This window comes from Micropterus dolomieu, linkage group LG18 (assembly GCF_021292245.1).
Source record: "Micropterus dolomieu isolate WLL.071019.BEF.003 ecotype Adirondacks linkage group LG18, ASM2129224v1, whole genome shotgun sequence".
NCBI classification, from domain to species: Eukaryota; Metazoa; Chordata; class Actinopteri; order Centrarchiformes; family Centrarchidae; genus Micropterus; species Micropterus dolomieu.
The window spans coordinates 23,058,346-23,076,582 of NC_060167.1; the positions used below are offsets into that span (position 1 = coordinate 23,058,346).

An 18,237-nucleotide genomic window follows, 5' to 3' on the forward strand; every position below is an offset into this window, starting at 1 on the left:
CTGACATCAATCCTGTTACGCAATACTCTCCCGAGCTCCAGCTCTCGCGGTGTTTTGTTAATGGAAGTGTCAGAGTGTCAACAACGGCCAGGCAACAGGGAGGGGGGAGTCAAGAGGCTGTTTAAATGTCGGGTGAGTTCACTAACATTTAAATTCATCTAACGTCAAATCTGATTTTTAGCGACATATATTCAGTCACTTATTCATGAAGCATGTGATGTTTTCACGCGATCGTTGCTCAGTTTATGAGTACAGCTCTCTTTAGCATTAGCGTGCTAACGTTTAGCTACTAACTTGGCGGAGCTGTGAACCGTAGGCTGCATAACGTTATGGTAACTCACACTAAGCTAAACGTAGCTACGGTTAGCTGTTCGCATTAGCTTAGCTAGCTGTGTTGTGAGTGGTAAGCTACATTACACATTTCGGCGTATCCGGCCGTCTGTTATCTCTTATTAGTGTCCATGATGTTAGCTTCCACGCTCGGTATAATGACACGACTGACATGTGTCGGAAACAAATGTTTTGGTAGGGGTTGGCGATAAGATTATGCTAGTTTAAGGCCCATTTCTCATAAAGTCACAGCTAGCCAAATAATTGGCACTGTAGTTTAACCAATCCACAGTCCGCAACCTCAGCCACCTAGCTAGCTATATTACATAGCCGCACCACCTCGACAGTGATAGCCAGCTAACGCTAATGGCTTGGTGACAATGTAGGGTAGGTTGCATGCCAGCTTGTCTTTGCTCTGCTGCCTCATCGCTCCCGTTATACGCTAGGACTCGATCGTCCGAGGCCGAAGCAAATGGTCCAAACAGGCCGACGGTCATCGCCCTTTTTGCGGCAGTTGTCACATGTTTTTTTTATGTTCTTGGTGACAGGTGAGCATATGCAATTAATGGCGCTAAACAGACTGTAGTTCTCAACAGGTGCATGGCATTAATGTCATGTAGACTGATGCTGTTGGTTGATACATACAAACACAGGCTAAGATACCTACATTTGTCAATGGCCTACAGCCAGTATCGATCAATGATAACTCTATTATACACTTATGAAGCATTCAGTAACATTCAGCCATTACCAGAAACATCTTTTTAACATGAGCATCAGCTGTTTGATTTCCTTCATATGCAGAAATGAATAAAACCAATAAAGAGTTTTTGCTGTCTTTTGCAGAACATTTGTCTGAGATGGGGGATGATCGACCCTTTGTATGCAATGCCCCTGGATGTGGGCAGGTATGATTTCTCAATGCATAAATTCATATGCATAACACTCTCATCCATTCTGTTTTCGTTTGACACCCCTGATCATCCAGCCTAGAAATCTGAAACAAGTCCTTGCCTCTCTTATTACCTTATTACATGGAGTCTCTGCAGTTTGGCTTGCAGTTAAGGTCCTGTACAATTGCCAAAATAGTAGATAGTAAAAAGGCACTAAGACAACTGTGTTTATAGTGGCCTACCTCACTGTGGATCATCTGCACAGGAAGCAGGTCTTGTTATTTACCTTGCATCATCTATAATTAAGTTACTTTGATGTCATTTGTAAGCAGCACAGTAGATACACTGATGCTCAACTTTATATTCTTTACATCAATACTAAATTACTGTATTTTTCTAATCTGCTGTTTCTTTTGTAGAGATTCACAAATGAAGATCACCTGTCAGTCCACAAACACAAACATGAAATGACATTGAAATTTGGTCCTGCCAGAACAGACTCTGTTATCATTGCAGGTAATGACATTACAATTTACATTAATATTTGTTAAATGAAGCTGAATTGAGGAGTAATAAAGTTGTCAATGCTCTGAATACCTGTATTGATATACTACAATAATATCTGATGGGAAGGAGGTATTTCTGTCCTCTTGACTAATGTAATAATCTGTTTGTTGGGTTTCTTTGTTTTTTGCAGACCAGACTCCCACACCCACACGTTTCCTGAAGAACTGTGAGGAGGTTGGATTATTCAATGAGCTAGCCAGCTCCTTTGAACAGGAGTTTTGCAAAGCACACGAAGATGAGCAGAGGATAAAACACCCAGTGAGAAAAATGACGAATGTACATGTTCAATTTATGGCACATTGATTATTCAGATAAAAATGATATCACCATTTTATTAGTTGAGATTAGGCTATATTTTCTTTTCCTCTCTGCTCTAAGGCTGCACCTTTACAAACTCCATCTGAAGCAAAAGATGAGGATGAGGGTCCTTTACAAGTTGATTCTTCCTCTCCCGGAAGTCCGGATTCCTCGTCCAGCATGTCAGATGACAGTAGAGACTCGAGGGTGAGAGGCAAGGTACGACACATTGTTCACAATGTGTGCTTTGTGTGGTCAGCATGCTGGTTTACCTATTTATGCATTTATAAATGGAGAATAAATAGTATTGTTTGATTTGTCAACAGGAGATTCTCACAAAGCCTGTGGCAAGCTCTGCCCCCACTCCGACTATCGTGCGTCCAGGTTCTCTTCCTCTTCACATGAGTAATGACCCACTACACCCAACTCTGCCGTCTCCAACATCTGTCATCACGCAAGCTCCACCCTCCAACAGACAGCTTGGGTAAACGACAGTGTGTTTAGATCTTCTTTTAACGTTGATCATGAGTGAAAGTTGAAGGAACCAGATGGTTTACTGTGGTTTTAAACTGTTCTTTATGGCCAGAACATGACAAACAGTGTATCACTTAACAAATCTGTGGTAAAATATTCAAAACAATTAAGATTGAAAGAAAAAATATATATCTTAAAAGAAAAAATAAGTGCTAATTCGTTCGTGATTCAAATGAATTAAGTCAAACGCTTATTGAACATTTGTTGGAACATTTTATAGCCCCACTTCAAGCCTTAAATGCCCTCTCTAGACACCAGTGGGCACAGAATGGAGGAGCAGACATTTACAAGTTTCTGATTTTGTCAACAGCTCCCCAACAGGCTCTTATCCACTTGTGAGGCACCTACCCAATGGGCAGACAGTCCCTCTCCTGCCCAGTCCTGTGCAGATGACCTCAGTTATATCTGTAAGTCATTTTCAAAACTTGGAAAAGAAATATAACTAATGATACTTTGTAAATGATAATTTATATCATATTTTTTTACCATATCCCCCTGTTTCTCTCTCTCTCTCTCTCTCTCTCTCACTGGCTGTTTGTTGTAATGTGGAGCTTGCACGGCCAGTGAACTCAGTGCCAAACATCCCCGGGATTCCAGGACCTCCAATTGGAGGGGCCAGCAGTGGGTCGTCCTCCCCGTCTGGGTATAGCCTGCACTCCGAGACCAAGATGGTGAGATGATCAGTCATACTGGCATGATTGTAAGCTGTAGGCTCTGAAATGTTTACATATATTGTAAAACAGCTTTACACTTTAAATGTATTATACTACATGTGAATTAACAACTCTTTTGGCAGGCTTAACATTAATTGACCTACATGGAGGTTGTCTGTATGTCTTTGTAGCGACTGAAGGCCGTTCTAACTCATCAGGGCCCAGGCGCACAAGATGGAGCTGGTGGGGGTGCAGGATCCATCCCTGCTGTCCCTCAGCGGCAGGAACAGAGCCAGCAACCCACTCAAAACTCTGATGCACCGTCACCTGCCCAACCCCAGGTAAAACATATGCCGCAGAAGCTTACATACAGATCCCCCTTTGCCTACTAAATAAGGAATATTTGAATGACGTGAATTTATATCATATTTAGCCATTTTTGCTACAAAATACTGGACTGAAAGTGGTTGCAAATAATTTTTTCTATTCTATGTTAACATTTGAATGACCTGCCCTGGTAAAGTTAAATGTTTGGATTCACTTGGGTTCTTTATTGGTGTAGTTTTCACATACAAAAGGTTAGCAAATTGCTGCTACAGTTGCTGCTGTGAAGCTAACATGCAGAGTGCACGAGATGGTCCCAGAGCCAGCACACCAGCTCCAGACAGCGATACTACTAATACTACTCTCCTGCTACTATAGCTAATATCACAACAACAGCATGTCTTGGCAAACTGAAAAGTAAGCCGAATGTCCGTGGGAGAGTAATTTAACACTACCTGACACACAAATCATGGCTAGAATAGTGTTGTGTGGCTCAGTCCAACCCACTTTGTTTGCCATTTAGGCCAGGGCTGTGTACGAACACCAGATTTCTTTTCAGTGCGCAGACCCTGAGGAGATTCATTGAATTAAATAAAAAAGACTTGTATTGAATTAGAATCGCACACCCCACCTCTAAGGAATGTTAACAAGTTGATATTTCAATGTCAAAGATGAATGAATGAACATTCACATTTCAGCCCCCACATAGGGATCACATTTGTTTTACTCTGTCTGCTATTAACATTCATTTTATTCTTAGAAGTACGTAGCACAAATGCAGTCATTCAAAACTTTCTATGCCAAAAGCAAAGTTCAAATCTTCATCTTTCTGAAAAGCAGTTTCTGTAATTCCACGTGTAAAGGTCCGGACATGCCATGTAACCTAAAAGTATTCACAGCCTCCTCCCGCCTTCTCCCAGGTGTCCCCTGCTCAGCCAACAGGAGGCCGGCGGCGGCGAGCTACAGAAATGGACCCTGACGAGAGGAGGCAGCGTTTTCTGGAGAGAAACCGGGCAGCCGCTTCCCGCTGCAGGCAAAAACGGAAGATATGGGTTAACTCTTTGGAGAAGAAGGCAGATGATCTCGCCAACATGAATGTGTCCCTGACGGTGAGTCTTCCATTTCCCTCTCAGGGCTGTATCAATTACTTAAACATGCACACAGATTGGTCTCCTTGATAACATGACAAGACGGGGCATGCTGGGAATGACTTGTATCCTATATGTTTTGTGTTGCCATCAGAATGAAGTTACCCTACTGAGGAATGAGGTGGCCCAGCTGAAGCAGCTCCTCCTGGCCCACAAAGACTGCCCTGTCACTGTCATGCAGAAGAAGGCAGCGTTCTTAGGTAACCATTTTGGTCAGGAACTGATCAACGAGTTGTCCTGCACTGTATTACTTGTTTTGTCAGGATCCATCTATCACCCCATCCATCTAATGTATTCTTTTTATTCGCTCACCTCTCTAAGGGTGAATGTTTCTGTCTCTGTCTCTAGCTGCAGGAGGAGAGGAAACCTCCAGGGATACTTCCACTGAACCCATCGGCTCCCCGGCGGCAGTTATCCAGCACGGGCCATCACCTCCCGCCTCGGCATCCAGTCCAGGGGCCACCATCAACGGGCTGAGCGTCCGCGCTGCAGAGGCGGTGGCTATGTCGGTCTTGGCCGGCATGGGATCGGGCCATCCGGGAGGGATTGTAATGACGTCGCAGTCACAGTCAGCCCCAAGATGATGTGCTGACGCAGGTGGCCAGTATGAACTTGAGTGGCATTTGGAGGCCGGACTAGTGCAAAGTATTTGAAAAGAGGGACCCGCCCTCAACCCCAGACTAAGATACTCTCCTCCCCTCACAGCCAATGATAATCACACAAAGACACGGCACAGTGCCTCCGTCAACCCTCCAGTCCCAGCAGGCTCCCTGTTCAGAAAGCTTCGTCACTCTCTGTATGTAAATATGAATAACACGTCGGACACTCACTCTGCAGGGTTTGGGGTCATTTCTTGTTCAGGTATGGCAGTTGGAAAAGGTTTTAGATTGGGATGAAAAGTATGAAAAGTGTTTTTGTGAAAATTTGTTTTCATTTCACTTAAAAATGCATCTTCAGTCCAACTTTGTCCCACACACTGGCTGTGATGAGGTTGGTTGCTTTACAGGCTGATAATTTTACTAGTATTTTTAATTTGGAAGAAAATACTTTTATGCCTGATACTGGTTGTTTTCATAATGTTTTGCTGATGCAGTGAAAGTACAGTGAGAGATTGGCTGGCTGATTGCAGTAAAAGGCAACCTGGAGAGTGTTGCTAATGCTCTTTTTTTTGTTTACTTTTCAACATGTCCTTAAGTTTTCTGTCTGTATCTCCCTTTTGAGTTTGTTCTCCTTAAATACACATGATGGTTTAGTCAGCTGACTGAATAATAACCAAATTGTAGATGTGTACACAGTTTGCCCTGTGAGTGTGTGCCTGACTTTTTTTACCACCCTTTTTAAGCCATTTTGGAATGGATGTCATTACATTAGTCGTGTATGTATCAAACCCTATTGACTGCATGGTTTACTCAAGGCTGAAGAATACCACTGTTTGTATCACCATACTATCACTGTATATTGATCTGCTTTTCTTCTGTTTTATAGCATCAAATTATCAATGCAAAAATTATCATTGTTATGTAAGGATTCCATCCTCAGTCCTAATGTAACACCCTTGAAATGGTTAGCTTTAGAAGGCCTTTAAATCAGAATCAAACATAATAGATTTTAAATAATTTTCCATGGCATTTCAGTTAAGGAAAGAGTAGTGCAATATATTTTTCTATTGAATATCAATGTTCTTGCATTTAGCTGACATGTGTAGGCCGCTTAGAGGGGCTTGGTCTATTTCAGTTGAAAGCTAAAGATATGAGGTGACCAGAGAAAATGTGAAGATGAATATTCTTGAATGAATGAGATAGGTGATTAGTGCACATCTGTATTGAATTACAGATGTCCTAGTCTTCGGTGCTTTCCAACATTTGAAAAGCCGTCTTGTATCATGAAGCAGACTTAATACTTGTGCGAGGTGCTTCTTTTGAAATTTAAGTTTTGAAACGCTTTTTATTTTATACCACATTGTACTTCCAAGACTATCATGTTGTTTTTTCCCCTTTTCACTCTGGATGTTTTTTTTATAACATGTCTTTGTTTGTAAGATGTTTATTTTTTTTCTGTGGACATGTTAGGTTTTTTCCATCATGTGTTAGTATGTCCCTTTATTTTGGTAAAGAGGGTAGATGTCTTAGCTGTTTAACAGATGTTGAACCACATGAAAAAAATGTCTCAAAGATCTCTGTATGGAGGGAGTTTGTCAAATACTCAGGCCTCAAGATGGGAAAAATTACTTGTGTATAGTCTCAACTAATGAATATATTGTCTCTGGCAAATAATAAAATAAATTAATGAAAAAGAAAAGCTCATCTGCATGTTTTCACTTATCCCCCACTTTGTGACTCTCATCAGTTTTTTTTACCACACTGTAAAAATACTGTTAAAAGTACTGCATTGAAAATGTTACTTAAAGCTCCAGTGTGTAATATTTAGGAGTATCTATTGACAGAAATGCAGTATAATACACATAACTATGTTTTCAGTGGTGTGTGAAGACCTTACATAATGAACCGTTATGTTTTTATTACCTTAGAATGAGCCATTCTAAGGTATCTTTAGGGTCCCCTTACATGAAAGTTGCGCAAATTGCTCTACAGAGTTTGATCACTATGTACGAAGAAGAAGAAGAAGAAGAAGAAGTAGTAGTCGTCGTCTGGTTTGTTAGAAGTAAGAAGAAAAGTCAAATTTGGCCAAATAGACGAGCACACCTAGAGCCGACAGAGTGTGTCGGGCCACTGTAACTTCTCCTACACACTTGGAAAGGGAGCAGTGACTGAGCCAGTGGTTGCAATTACCACTAAAACTTACACACTGAACCTTTAATTAAATATATAATCAGGAAAAGGTACTTAAAGTATTAAAAATTAAAATACTCCATACAGAAAGAAAAATGTCCCCTGTGAGTGTTAAACTATTATATATCATGAGATTATTATTACTCACACATTTTGTAAAAGTCTCCAACTAATGATTGTTTTCATTATGCATTAATCTACTGATTATGTTCTCCATTAATTGATTGATTGGTTTGTAAAAATTTTGAAACTAGTGAGAAATGCTGTCACATAAATGTTTTTACATGAAAAATAACGATCAAAATAGTTGCCACTGAATTTTCTGTCAATCGACTAATCGTTTCAACTGTACTTAAACTGTTGGGGAGTTTAATTTTTAACAAAATATTTATAAATTCTTCATATATTTTGTGTGTAAAATTCTTAATTAATGTGTAAAGTAACTAGTAACTAAAGCTGTCAGGTAAATTTAGTGAAGTAAAAAGTACAATATTTCCCCCTGAGATGTAGCGAAGTAGAAGTAGAAAGTGGCACGAAAAGAAAAACACTCAAGTAGCCTACAAGTACCTCAAAATTTGTACTTACTTAACAGTAGCCTAAGTTACTTGAGTAAATTTACTTACATCCACCACTACTCGAGTATCACCATTACATTTGAAATCACAGAGCTAAGCACACATTTTCCTGAAGAAATAACCAAGAAGGTTGTTAAGCAACATTTTCCTTAATATATTTCCAACATCTTTAAAGCAGCTTTAATATGGATCATATGACTATTTGCTGGAAACACATATGACCAGTGTTGGGCAGTAACGCGTTACAGTAATAATATTACTTTTTCCAGTAACTAAGTAACTAATTACTTTTCTAAAACGTTAATATCATTACTAGTTACTGAGGCAAGAAACGCTGCGTTACTCGTTACTGAACGCGCCATCCTTGGTGGATTTAACCACGACTCTGCGCCAGCTCAGCGGGACCGGACTTTGTTGTTCATGTCCGCTGATAGCCAAACACTAAAGGAAGAATGGAGAACGAGGGAGAGAGGCGTTCTGTCCACAGCTGTAAGTAGCTGCTGCCATTATTGTGTCACAGTCTAAGATGCAAAGAACATTGTCGTCTATTCTACATCTGATTTATTGAAGCATCTGCTGAAGCAGCACAGCGACGTGAAACTTGCAGAAAGAAACTCCGGCAGGTGCGGTCACTGATGCTTGGACTCGTCGGGAGAGTGTGGTAGCCTACTTAACGTAACGTTTTGTAACTGCTGAATACTGCTCTTATAAATAGGCTACATGTGCAGTAAAACCGCTTATTTCAGCCGGTGGCGTTAAGAAATGTTAGGCCTAGGCTATATGCTTTGTAAAAACCACACTCCTTGCTGCTGTTATGGATATGATGTTAGTAAAAAAGTCGGGAGAGACTTTGTTTGGGGGTGAAGGGGGGTGGTAGTGAAAGCGGTGTTTCCCATAATTAGCCTATAATTTTGATAATTATCAACGCGGACCGCTTTCCATTTGTCTGTGGGAAACACTGGAAAGTTATATAATAATGTAACGAGTAACATAATTAGTTACTTCTATCACCCAGTAATAAGTAAAGTAATAATATTACTTTTTTAAGGAGTAATAAGTAACTAATATATTACAATTTCTGAGTAATTTGCCCAACATTGCGTATAACGTTCAGAGATCCACCTCTGCAGTTCCCCTCAGCTCTGCGGAGTGTTTTACAGATGTCTTGTTTTGCACCACACACCTTTACTGTTTTGGTTCAGCCTCACCAATCATAGCCTCCTTATCAGCTGCAGCAGACAGCTGGTTTTGGAGGAAAGCCCTACACTGTACACTACCTGCCCAGCACCTGCAAACAGACAAAGTTATTGATTAGCAGGTGAACATTTAACATTTTGCTGAAGAGCAAAAACATAACTAAAAGGAGTATACATGTAAAATATTTCAATAAACACAACTTCAAACGAATGCTGATGTTGCTCTGTATCTGATTGATGTGTAAATGAGAAACTGTTTGCTAACACGTTCACTATATTTCACTTAAAAGTTGCTAACATGTTGTCTTTACAGTTTGTTTCCATTGCCCCCATGTGGCCAACAATTCAGTTAATGCAGGATTAACTCGTCTGACCACATAGACCAAACAATACTCTGTCTGCTTAATGGTTTTTACATATAGCTTATTGTATAAAACATGGACCTAAAGTTGGTGTATTTTTAACCTTTTTCTGAAATGACAAAAATTACATTCTTGGCCATTTTTGTTTGCACATTATTTTATATAAAAATTGTAAACTATAGCCAACAGTGTAGCCTAACATCAATATAAATACAAGTAAACCAGTCATAAAACATTAAAAAAATTTTCAACTGTAAAAATTGGGCATGGACATTCATTCATTTCCGGCCGCCATCTGTGTTTAGTGAGGCAAGAGCGGGCAACTTGAGAAATGGGTTAAAAATCTTCCACTGAATTTTTTATTGTGCAGCAAGTGGAATATTCTTCATCCATATAGTTATAATAATCTTTAAAGATTCTGAAATACCTGCAGAACAGCTGTAAAGGCTATTAAAATACCTTTTTTAGAGATCATGATAGTTATTTTTCGGGAAATAATCGGATGCTTGTGAAAAGCTGATGAAAGGCAGGTGAGTTGGATCCGGATGAATGCTGTTTCTTCTCTCAGCTGTAAAAACACAACAGCAGAGGGAGCAGAGAGTCAGCTTTATCCCACTATCCTGTCACAGCAATTACCATCAGCCCTGGTCATGTGACTGACAGACTCCTCTGGCGAGTTGTTCCCATCTCCCACAGTCATGGCGGTGTCGGGGAGTCGCGATAATGGAGTAAACACCACCACTATTACACGTTGATTTTTTTTTTCTTAGCTTCATGCTGGACTGTGCCCGCTGTCATCCGAGATATCACAAACATCCCGCAGGCTGCTGTGCTTCCAACGATGGCCGACCGCGGCGTTGATCTGTCGGCTCTGCCTAAAGAGGTCAGGGACCAGCTGGCAGAGTTGGATCTGGAGCTATCCGAAGGTACGGTTTTCTATACAGCGGGTTAATAGTTGGAGGCAATGCAAACGGAAGTTAAGTGCGGATCTTGATTGTGTTTATTTGAAATCAGCCACAAACAGCCGTCCTGTGCCAGCTGGGTGAGTCTCAGTGCTGCTGCAGTTGATCCGAGCACAGTTAAAAACACACTGAATCCCTTTTTAAGCTGTCATTTCTCCATCAAGTATCCTTGTTGATTTAATTTTATCTTAGAGGCATTTAGTTTTATAGATTGTGATACATGATATGAGCAATGTCTATTACTGATCAGGCATGTTTTAGGGTTTTTTTTTAAACCTAAATTTTTTTGTTTTGATCCACATGATTTGTCTGTATATGTCATACATTACTCATCATCACAGCTATATAAGCATATAGACTTGTGTGGAGGAAAATGGGTCAAGTTTGTCATCCCAGAGGCCATGTGTGTGTGTGTGTGTGTGTGTGTGTGTGTGTGTGTGTGTGTGTGTGTGTGTGGCCTCAGACATTGGTGGAAACCAAATGATGCTATGGCACTTCCAACACTCAACCTGTGCTGCTGCTCTCAGACCCTGAACCCGGAAACTGCAGCCTGATACAGCAGGGTTATTTGTTTTATAAGAATGACTATGGACTGAGAATATGGTGCTGGCTGTTATGCAAGTCTCCTCCTCACATTGTGAATCACAGTGCAGCAGCTTGATTGGTGCTGTGCAGTTCTCAGGTGCCCGGGGGTGGATGAGCAATGTTATGTTTCACATGGAGATGCAAGCGGCGGGGGGGGGGCACTAATGATGCCTCAGTCCCTATTACAAGACAGTCACACACGCACAGATACATGAAACTGTTCTGTGTCCTGCCCACGTTAAGAGGACTGGGGAAACTTCACATTACATGAGAAAACCTATGTGGAAACAGTTTGCCATCATTACTGTGCAGTGTGCTCTTGTTCAATCTATTTTATTGATTTTAGTAATGGTACATGTCTCTCTTGTCCATGAAAAGGCAACACAGGACATGTGACTTTAGTGTCTGTATGAATTACAATATGTGAAAGTTTGTTATGTAAACAAAGCAATACCCATTCCTTTAATAGCTTGCCTGTTCAAAGGTATCAATTTACCTCGACAGTATGCCATTCATGTTGTTATTTATTAGTCAAATTAACGGGGTGTAACTAAGGCTGGGCGATATGGCCAAAAATGTTATCAAGATAAAAAAAATTCTCATCATTTGATATCGATATTTATCACGATAAATGTAAAATAATTGTTTCCTTTAAGTTTAAGGTAGGGCTGCACAATTAATTAAATATTTATCGCGATTACGATTTTAGCTTCCCGCAATTAAATGAACTTGATCGACTGCAATATCGCTGTTTAAAATGCGTGCTCCGCTCATGGAAAACTCTGCTGCATATCAAATCAAGCACTTCCTAAACTTAGAGCCAACGAGGCGATTTGGCCGTGCAGGCACCCTCCTGCTGCTAGAGTCCAGAGAAGTCCAGGAGTCTGCATGTGTCCACTGCGCCGCGGCTGCTGGAGCTGGTCGCGGCCCTTCTAGTCAATGCTTGGGAGTCCATCAGACTCAGCTTGTCCCAGAAGCTACCAGATGCAGCTCTCCGAAGAATACACAAGTCTATTTTTGACAGAAGCCATCTCATTCTGCACAGAGTACATCAAACTGGGCAGGAAGTCAGATACAGAATGGCATAGAGAATCCAGTCAGTTTTCAAAATAAAACACCCTGTGCATACTCCCGATCATAAATCAACAATAAAAGAACCTTTTATCTACATTGCCTACTATATCACAGAAGAAGCAAAAAAATCAAGTACTGATTACCAAATCAACAAAATCTAAACATATCAGCAAAATCAGGCAGGCAAAACGCTCTGATTCTGAAATACTCCCTATAGCATCCAGTCAGGCAGACAACCGGGGGAAAAAATGGGTTGCAGAAAGCGTTGCTGGTAAGCAGAGTAGAAACCATAGGTAGAAGCACAAAAAGGACAAAATAGCAACAATGTGCTCAGCTCCTGAAATGCTGAGACGTTTCCAGTGGAAGTTAACGCTGTGCAGAAGACGGGACAAAACCGTGTGGACTTTCTGGGTAAAATGTTTTTTACATTTTTCTTCTAGGAGATGATGCACTTTAAGGACCAGTCTTATTTTCATGCAAAGATTTGTACATTAGCAGAAATGCAGCACATCATGGATGTGAAAAGTTCCCTGTTTATTTAAATTTGAAAGTGCAATAAAAATACGTTGTCCCTAAAAGTCAATGAATAATCGTGATAAATAATCGTGATCTCAATATAGATCAAAATAATCGTGATCTCAATATAGATCAAAATAATCGTGATCTCAATATAGATCAAAATAATCGTGATCTCAATATAGATCAAAATAATCGTGATTATCATTTTGGCCATAATCGTGCAGCCCTAGTTTAAAGGCTTTCAGTCAGAAGCAAAAATCTGCTCCTGAGTGAAAGTTTAAGAGACCAGATAGTTAAATGTGGTTTAAATTATTATTTATGGTCAGAACATGACAAACTCTTGATGCCAAACATTGGATCATTTCGCAAATCTGAGATAGAACATTGAAAACAATTCTGATAAAATCAGAATTTTTTTCTTTACAGTTCCTTTTCTTAAATAAATATTTTCATAGAACAATTAAGTGCTAATTTGTTTGTCATTCAAATTAATTAAAGCAAATATTTATTGATCATTTATTTAACATTTGTTAAATTGTTATTGAGGAAAATTATATTGGGATAATTGTCATTATTGTTTTATTTCCCAGCCCTACGTGTAACGGAGTCAGCCTGTGTAATGCTTTGACCTGAGCTACTGTAGAGTTGAGTGTGTGTTCTGGTTAATAATAGACAGCAATTAAATGTGTGATAATGAGGCTGGATAATGGAGGATGTTCACTCTGTGTTCAACTCACTTAACATGGGTGAGAGGCAGTGGATGATGGGATATCGCTGTATAATCAAGTGTAAAATATGTCCTGAAATACAGTTATTGTAAATGAACAACAGTATTTATCCAACACCACTTTACTTGCTCATTTGTAAGGGGTGTGAGGCAGGTAAAGGAACAGATGAATTAACCTGGTGTAGATTTTTGTTTGAATGCTGTGGTGTGATTGCGAAAGCCCTTGTTTTGTTTACGCACAGGCTGTGTGTAATGTGAGTGCCATAGAGCCCAAATAGGGAGCTTTTGATTGTGAAATGGTTTCAGTCAACTTTGCACGAGCCGCAGTTGTCTCAAGTCTTCAGAAGTTTTGAGTCAAGTCTATAGTGAAAATGTGGAATAACAGACCTGAATAATTTAACAGTCTAGAGCCAATTAAATATCTGGAATAGACCGAGTAGAGTAGCGCCTTGTCAGTCTTTAGTTTGAAAGACTATTTCCATTATGAATGAATAAAAAATGTCAGTGATATAAAACAGAGGTGATTACTCAGTTATCCTAATTAATGCCAATTAATTTTCTTTCTATCAACTAATCGTTCCAATGCTACTTGTTATTTTTGCAAAGTAAAAGTCTCTTCATATATTTATCAGGTCTCAAGGTAATAAATTGACTCAGGTCAGGATGTAGATGTCTCTGAGTACAGAGACAGTTTTAGTGTTTTGAGGCTAAAGTGTGCAGAGTGGTAAAGTGACACCCCCGGACTGTCCCTCCCTCTGCTGGGGACTCAGAGGACGACAGCTCTGTCATTTGTAACATTAGATCAGAGACGACTCTTTTGCGTATAAAATGGCTCGGTGCTAACCAGATGCCCCGCTCCTGTATCCACATCTTCTAGTGCGATGAGTGCATTCGCCGTCTGCTCGAGCAGCAGCTGGCCAACCAACGAGTCTTAAAGTTTCTCATGGATATCTTTTACATGGTAACAATTATCCCATTGTTTTCCCGCTACATGGGACTCCCCTAGCAACAAACAGAAGAAAATATGCATCAGCACTTTTTTTCACAGCGATAGTTGTGGGCTGCAGTGTGTGTGTTTGTCTGTATTTGTGTGCAAGTGTGTGTGTATGTGAGAGGGAGAAAGAGAGAAACTCCACCTACTTTAACCTCTGTGACTGTAGGGACACAAAGAAAGCCATTGAGGGGATCAAAGAGTTGGTGATTGAGCCAGACTGGAATTTAGAGCACTAAACCACAACTGTTAAAGCTGCTCAGCTTGGGAGTGTGTGGGCATTGTAGTGTCTGCAGCTCCTGTATTTATATTGTGTATGCGAGTGTGTGAAAGTGACAGAGAGTGAAAAGGACCAGTATGCTTTGCACAGATGCTGTTCATACAAGAGGACAGGCGGTGCATGGCATTGACCTCAGAAATGTGTCTTTTCAGTGTCAAAAACTGTCAAGTACCGAATGTTGGCAAATGTCTGGTCAGATTTATAGTCTTGTTTACTTATTTTGTGTTGTCTATGTTGCCAGTATTTTATTCTGGCAAAGTTATTGTATGGCTGTCTGTGTTTAGACAGCATTTAACATTTGAGAAGTTTGACCAGGATCAACTTCAGCAAGAAGACTTCCGGCAAAGGGCTGCCCATTGGCCAATCACATCCATGCAAGCATGCATTGTTGGTAGATTACTTTGTAACATGAATGATGTATTTCTTCTGTTTACCTCACCATAGTTGTGATGAAAGATACTACCGTTTCTGCCATGATAACTAACTAAAATTCTTTCTGAGTATTACAAACTGTTGTGCAGTGTTTTGGCTTCTGATAAGCCTTTAAACAGATAATCTCTTACTCCAAATGGACTTCCTGGATCAGATTTCATTGTCTCACTAGTACCTAAACGGCACGTCCCCAGGGTTGTTTTCGGGCTGAATCCCTGCTATGAACAAGAGTCTACAGTCATGCTAGCAGCTGTAATAAATGCACTTGTTAGCATGCTAACATACTGAAACTGACAATGCTAACATGCTTATGTTTAACAGGTATACTGTTTACTATGTTCACCATCTTATTTAAGTGTGTTTGCTAATTAGCACTAAACACAAGTGCAGCGGAGGCTGACGGGAATGTCATCAATTTAGCAGATATTTGATCATGAAGAAAAATACTGGACATATTTAAAGTTTCTAGAGAACAAGTCAATGAATGTAAATTTCATTGTAATCCATCCAATAGTAGTCAGCAGACTGACCAAGCAACAGACCGCCATTGCCATCCCTAAAGCCTTGCCGCAAGCGTGGCTAAAACGTATTGTTTCAGTATTGCTGTTGAAACTCAGAAGTTATATCCGCTCTAGGATCAGAACATCTCAAATGATACACAGCCCTACTCATAACCTTTAATGCATACCATCTGCACGGTCCCATTGTGTGACTATAAATGTCTCCAGGAAAGCAGACAGTTCCACACACAGATTGCGCAGGTAAATGCAGTCATCTTCTGTGTTCCCTAATGTGATTGCTGTCTCGTTCTCTGCTGTAACTGCCGGGGCCGATACAGTAAGTGGATGTGTGGATTTGCTACTGACTAGCGTCCATCCCGCCGCCTGTCTGCGATGCTGCGGATGAGAGGCAGGTTTTCATCTCGGCAGCCTGTTCCATACTGCGAGAGATGGAGAGAAATGAGAGATTACAGTCCTGCCTGCGTCTCTCAATCTAGGTCACAGAGCATCAGGGGGCAACACGCCTGGTTCATTTAGCCTGTGAGTCACCCTGTGCCAGGACTGCTGCTGGGGATATCTCTCCCACCCACCCTGACACCACCACTTTTTGTTCCCCCTACTGCTGTATTATTTTAGTATCTATCTAATATCTAATCTAATCTAAATAAAAAAGATGTGTCCCTTTTACTTATTGAGAACCAAACCAAACCAACAAAGCATTAGACTATCTCTCAATACTTTTCGACTTCACTACCTTGTCTGTGTTACTCAGCCCTAAGCCCATTCATTCCTAAAACGGTGCTTTTAAAAAATGAATTTAATAATGAATTTAATAATATTTTTCTTTCTTCCTTTCTAAAACACCTGGGCACTGTAGTTTCTAGCAAACATTACGCAACGAGGAGTACATAGTGCATTTGTTGGGGACTATTTCAGCCAAACATTTTCAGGTTTCACCTTCTCAAATTACTTGATGCTATTCTTCGTCAAACATGATAGAAAAGGAAAAGATAGGTTTTGGTTGGGAAAACCCAGGGAAATTATATTGGGTATTTTTCACTATTTTCTGACATTTTTATAACAAATACTATTGATTAAAGGGGTAATATGTAGTTTTCAGCAGCCACTAGCTGTGCGGTTTTAAGATTGACTCATGAGCGAGCATAATCCAAAACACAACCGCTAACTAACATTATGATTTGTGTGTCTTTCACAGGAGGCTCAGCAATGTGAGCACAGCTAAATGTACTGGATGATAACAAAACCTTTAGTGAGCTGGACTGGATATTATATTGAGATTGTGTCACTCTTTACAACAGGCAGTAAGCAACATTACTGTAGTGAATGGGTCTTCCACTGTGTTGTTGTCCAACTCCATTATGCTGCACTATTGTTTATTATGTGGTTCACATAAGTTACAGCGACTGAGAGGTGGAGAAGCTGCGTACACGAGTATCGGTAAAACCACAAATAAATCTAAATTGAACGTTACCAAGCCAACAGTGGTAGATCCGTGATAATGTAGCTGGCTGCTGCAAATCGCTCCACATTTGCTTTCTACCGTTACATCCTTTCTTGCAGGCTAAATCAACACTCTGACATAATACCGATGGTACACAGGATAGTAATATGAAGCGCGTTAGCTGGTTAAGTAATGTGGAAAGCCATAACATTACATATTTTGTATTGCACCAGATAACGTTAGCCGGCGAGCTAACGTGACTCTCTTTGTGTTTCTCCAGCCTTTCTGATGTTTACAGTTTTCACCGACATCTTCTGATTCTGTTTGGCCTGACAGGCTTCAGCACATAAACCTTTAGTGTTGATTTTATCCTCACGTGGAGTTTGTGTTGGAGTCTGTGTTGTGCTGGGAGCTGGTTGTTTTATTGTGTTAGAGGACTGCATGTCGTTAGCTGCAGTGTTGTTGCTGTAGTGGGAGAGAAGCTCGGGAGCACGCACAGAGCTGAATCCGACCCAGTGCCTTCATTTTAAAAACAGAATAGTGGCTGTTGCAAGCAACAGAGAAAACAGGCGTATGCTTCAGTTCTAAGTATGGTTAGAGCCCATTGGCAATAAGGCAGAAAAACCTTGATTTATTAATAAGTGATTACATTAAAAAACTACATAGAGCCCCTTTATTTGAGAATTTTTGTGACTTTTAAAACTGTGTTTGTTGCAGCCTTAATGGGGAATAAACTGCTGGGTCCATCATAATGAAGGAACACCCAGGGAAACAATGTGGCTCATTGATGTGCTTTTGTGTGAATAGTTTTTGGACAACAATGGAGCTCTGTAGTACAGATGAATAAAATATATCAGGCTTTGGCTATATACAAAATATGTGTTGGAAGGATCAGTTCATGGATGGTTTTGGTCATTTCATTGGATTTGTTAACAATAAAAATAATTTTAAAAACGCATTTAAAATATAACCAAATCTATAATTTACTGCTGATGGGGTGGAAAACTGTGTGTGTGTGTGTGTGTGTGTGTGTTCCC

General features: G+C 40.3%; 2 protein-coding genes across 8 annotated transcripts in view; both read left to right on the forward strand.

The window, feature by feature from the left end:
• Positions 1 to 33: 33 nt before the first annotated feature.
• Positions 34 to 7,044, forward strand: atf7b (activating transcription factor 7b). 7 transcript variants are annotated; one of them, XM_046028889.1, is made up of 12 exons: positions 34 to 132; positions 1,177 to 1,238; positions 1,643 to 1,739; positions 1,921 to 2,066; positions 2,169 to 2,306; positions 2,414 to 2,571; positions 2,932 to 3,028; positions 3,173 to 3,292; positions 3,466 to 3,615; positions 4,519 to 4,707; positions 4,841 to 4,946; positions 5,095 to 7,044. In XM_046028889.1, the coding sequence occupies exons 1-12, from the start codon at positions 126 to 128 to the stop codon at positions 5,328 to 5,330; spliced, it is 1,506 nt and encodes a 501-aa protein (XP_045884845.1). In that variant the 5' UTR covers positions 34 to 125; the 3' UTR covers positions 5,331 to 7,044. The 7 variants fall into 7 exon arrangements, with proteins under 7 accessions (XP_045884845.1, XP_045884843.1, XP_045884841.1 ...); XM_046028887.1 differs by lacking the exon at positions 34 to 132 and adding an exon at positions 544 to 878 and having other exon boundaries at positions 3,493 to 3,615; XM_046028885.1 differs by lacking the exon at positions 34 to 132 and adding an exon at positions 545 to 878 and having other exon boundaries at positions 2,169 to 2,294.
• Positions 7,045 to 10,260: 3,216 nt separating this feature from the next.
• The window catches only part of dip2bb (disco-interacting protein 2 homolog Bb), a 47,131-nt gene continuing 39,154 nt past the window's right edge, over positions 10,261 to 18,237 (forward strand). Inside the window, exon 1 of the mRNA XM_046076398.1 lies at positions 10,261 to 10,594. Coding sequence (XP_045932354.1) covers positions 10,510 to 10,594 — 85 coding nt within the window. The 5' untranslated portion in view covers positions 10,261 to 10,509. The remainder of the gene's footprint in view (positions 10,595 to 18,237) is intronic.

What these genes read in the sequence shown, in the direction of transcription:
- atf7b (XM_046028884.1), top strand. Translation starts at nt 803, where the DNA reads ATGGTCCAAACAGGCCGACGGTCATCGCCCTTTTTGCGGCAGTTGTCA. An exon ending in AGACTCTGTTATCATTGCAG is followed by an intron (nt 1,740 to 1,920) that starts GTAATGACATTA and finishes TGTTTTTTGCAG; the next exon opens with ACCAGACTCCCACACCCACA. An exon ending in CCCTCCAACAGACAGCTTGG is followed by an intron (nt 2,572 to 2,931) that starts GTAAACGACAGT and finishes TTTTGTCAACAG; the next exon opens with CTCCCCAACAGGCTCTTATC.